Source organism: Colobus angolensis, unplaced genomic scaffold (genome assembly GCF_000951035.1).
Source record: "Colobus angolensis palliatus isolate OR3802 unplaced genomic scaffold, Cang.pa_1.0 Scaffold35, whole genome shotgun sequence".
Taxonomy (NCBI): Eukaryota; Metazoa; Chordata; class Mammalia; order Primates; family Cercopithecidae; genus Colobus; species Colobus angolensis.
Window position 1 is genome coordinate 6112254 of NW_012116821.1, and position 2832 is coordinate 6115085.

Below are 2832 nucleotides of genomic sequence, written 5' to 3' on the forward strand. Positions count from 1 at the left end.
GCCTCCCAAAGTGCTGGGATTACAGGCTTGAGCCACCGCGACCGGCCATGTAACGGATTTTTTGCATGGGCAGTGAAGAGGAGCTGATTCTCATGACTTGATTAATTGCAAAATATTGATCTTCCAGTCCTTTTCTTCCTTTATTCTGTCTCATTGAATGTGAACTTGTGTTCATTAAATAAGCAGAGGATGGTGTTGCTGCTTTTTTTTTTTTTAAAAAGCCAAAACGGGAAGGAAAATGGAAAAAAAACAAAAAAAAAAAAATTTTTTTTATAGTTCAATATTCAGATACTCAATAACTTTTTCCTTGGTGTCCAGTCTTGATGAAGTTGGGGTTGGGGGAATGAGGCTTGCAAGATAGTCCCTGCAGGCAGTGGCCCTCTGTCACTTTCTTTCTGTAGACACCTTCTGTCAGGACTTGACTGAGTTTCCTGGGGTGGCAGATAGTTTGTGGGGTGCACAGAGGTCTGTGATACACCCACTCTACCTTCTCCTTCTCAGATATCCATTCTCACTGGGCAAAAAGCAAGAGAGTCTGTTGTGATTTTTGCGTGGCATTTCATCATTTGTGTATTAACATATGTTAACATAACAGGCTCACGCCTGTAGTCCCAGCTACTCAGGAGGTAGAGGCAGGAGGATTGCTTGAACCCAGGAGTTTTATACCAGCCTAGGCAACATATTGAGACTCCCATCTCTTAAAAACAAGAACAAAAAACCAAAACATTTAGTATGGAATGGGGTTAGAAATTCATGTCATAAATGGCCACTTGAAAACCACCCTCAGCTCTAAAATTTTAAAACTTTTGCTTCCTTCAGAGATAGTTATAATGTGAAACTCCCGATATCAAGATGGTTTTACTAAATCTGCTGATCTCATTTCATTGCTTTGTTACAGATTGACGTTCTCAAGGCAGATCTGGAAAGTGCAGAATGGAAAGTTTTGGAAAATCTTATTCTGGAAGATGTTCTTGAGCGGATTGGACAGCTCATCTTTGAGATCCATCTCCACTGGCCTGGGTTTGAGGTCAGTGGCAGTGACAGCAGCGTCGTGAGGTTCTGGTACAGCCTTCTCAAAGAGTTAGAACAAAAGGATTTCAGACTTTTTCACAGTTATAAAGATTTATCTAAACCTCAGCTATTCTTGAAGAAATACATTTTCAATGCGAGTAGCTGTTATACTCTGAGTTGGGTGAATACAAGATGGAAATAGGATGCAGGATATCATCAAGAGCAGAAGAAAATATTTGAAGAATGGAGCATGTCCACGATTCTAATCATGAGTTTACTCATCCAGTCTCCTGCTGGCCTGTGCCCTGCTTGAGGCAGGGAGTATGTTATTGTCTTTGCAGTGCATGCAGCCTGGTGCTTGGCATGTGATAGGGGCACAGTTAATACTTGTTAAAGGGATGAACACAGTCACCCCTATTTGCCCAGACTTTTCCTTCACCGTAACCTGGAAGATTATCCCCCACTCATCTCAGTTTTCCCTAAAATTCTCTATGTATCTGTAATCTATGAATTCACCAACATTGAAATGAAATTATATAAATTTCCTTTTTTACTAGGTTGGTGAGATTTTTAAGTTCTTCGCCTACTATTTAAAATAGGGTTTTAAATTTGAATTTGACTCTGCTTTTTCAAGGTTTTTCTTATTTACCTTGTCAGTGATATTCTTTACAACATTGTTGATTTCAGTCATTCCTTCTCAGTCTTTGCTGAGGCCGTGCTGTGGCTTTATAAGCAGCAATACTTCTGATTTCTGGGAACTTGGATGCACCAAATTCTGTCACTGAGTTAAAGAGACTAGACTATCAAGAGTTTCAACTCGAAGGTGTAAGTTCCAGTTCAAGACCAAGTCTGAAGGCAGGAGACCCATGTCCCAGCTTGAAGACAGCCAAGCTGCCTTAGGTTGTCTTTACTCTGCCTTAAGTTCTATTTAGGCCTTCAAGTGGTTGAATGAGGTCCACTCACACTGAGGTGAAGAATCTGCTGTATTCAGTCTACTGATTTAAATATTAATCTCATCTAGAAATATCCTCATAGATATACCTAGAATAATGTTTAACTAAAGATCTGGACACCCTTTAGTCCAGTTAAGATGACACATAAAATTAACCATTGTAGGTAGGTAGGTAGATGGATAGATAGTTAGATATATAGATAGGTTTTCCTACTGTCATGTTTCGCCATTTTCTTGACTCACATATTCTTGTTTCCATCTGGCTCCTTCAGTCTGTGCTCTCCTCACTGAAGTAAGTCCTTTAATGATTACTTCATTATGAGTCCATGAGTGATATGGTTTGGCTATGTCCCCAGCCAAATCTCATCTTGAATTGTAGTTCCCATAATCCCCACATGTTGTGGGAAGGACCTGGTGGGAGGTAATTGAATCATGGGAGTGGTTTCCCCCATGCTATTCTCGTGATACTAAGTTCTCATGAAATCTGATGGTTTTATAAGGGGCATCCCCCTTCACTTGGCTCTCATTCTTCTCCTTCCTGCTGCCATGTGAAGAAGGATGTGTTTGCTTCCCCTTCCACCATGACTGTTTCCTGAGGCCTCCCCAGCCATGCTAAACTGTGAGTCAACTAAATTTCTTTCCTTTATAAATTACTCAGTCTCAGGTATATCTTCATAGCAGTGTGAGAATGGACTAATACAATGGGTATTACACATTTTAGATTTTACATATTTGAAAAAGCACTTGCTTTTCATACCTGAATAAAGTTTATTTGTGCACAGGAAAAAAAAAAGAGCTTCAACTCAAGATGTTTTTTATACTCAACCTTAATTCCCCTTCACTTCCTATTAAACTAAGCACAGAGCAGG

General features: G+C 39.9%; 1 protein-coding gene across 1 annotated transcript in view; it reads left to right on the forward strand.

The window, feature by feature from the left end:
• METTL24 (methyltransferase like 24) overlaps window positions 1–2161 on the forward strand; it is a 112655-nt gene extending 110494 nt beyond the window's left edge. The window contains exon 9 of the mRNA XM_011952795.1: window positions 899–2161. Within this exon, the coding sequence (XP_011808185.1) occupies window positions 899–1213 (315 nt within the window). The 3' untranslated portion in view covers window positions 1214–2161. The remainder of the gene's footprint in view (window positions 1–898) is intronic.
• Window positions 2162–2832: the final 671 nt, after the last annotated feature.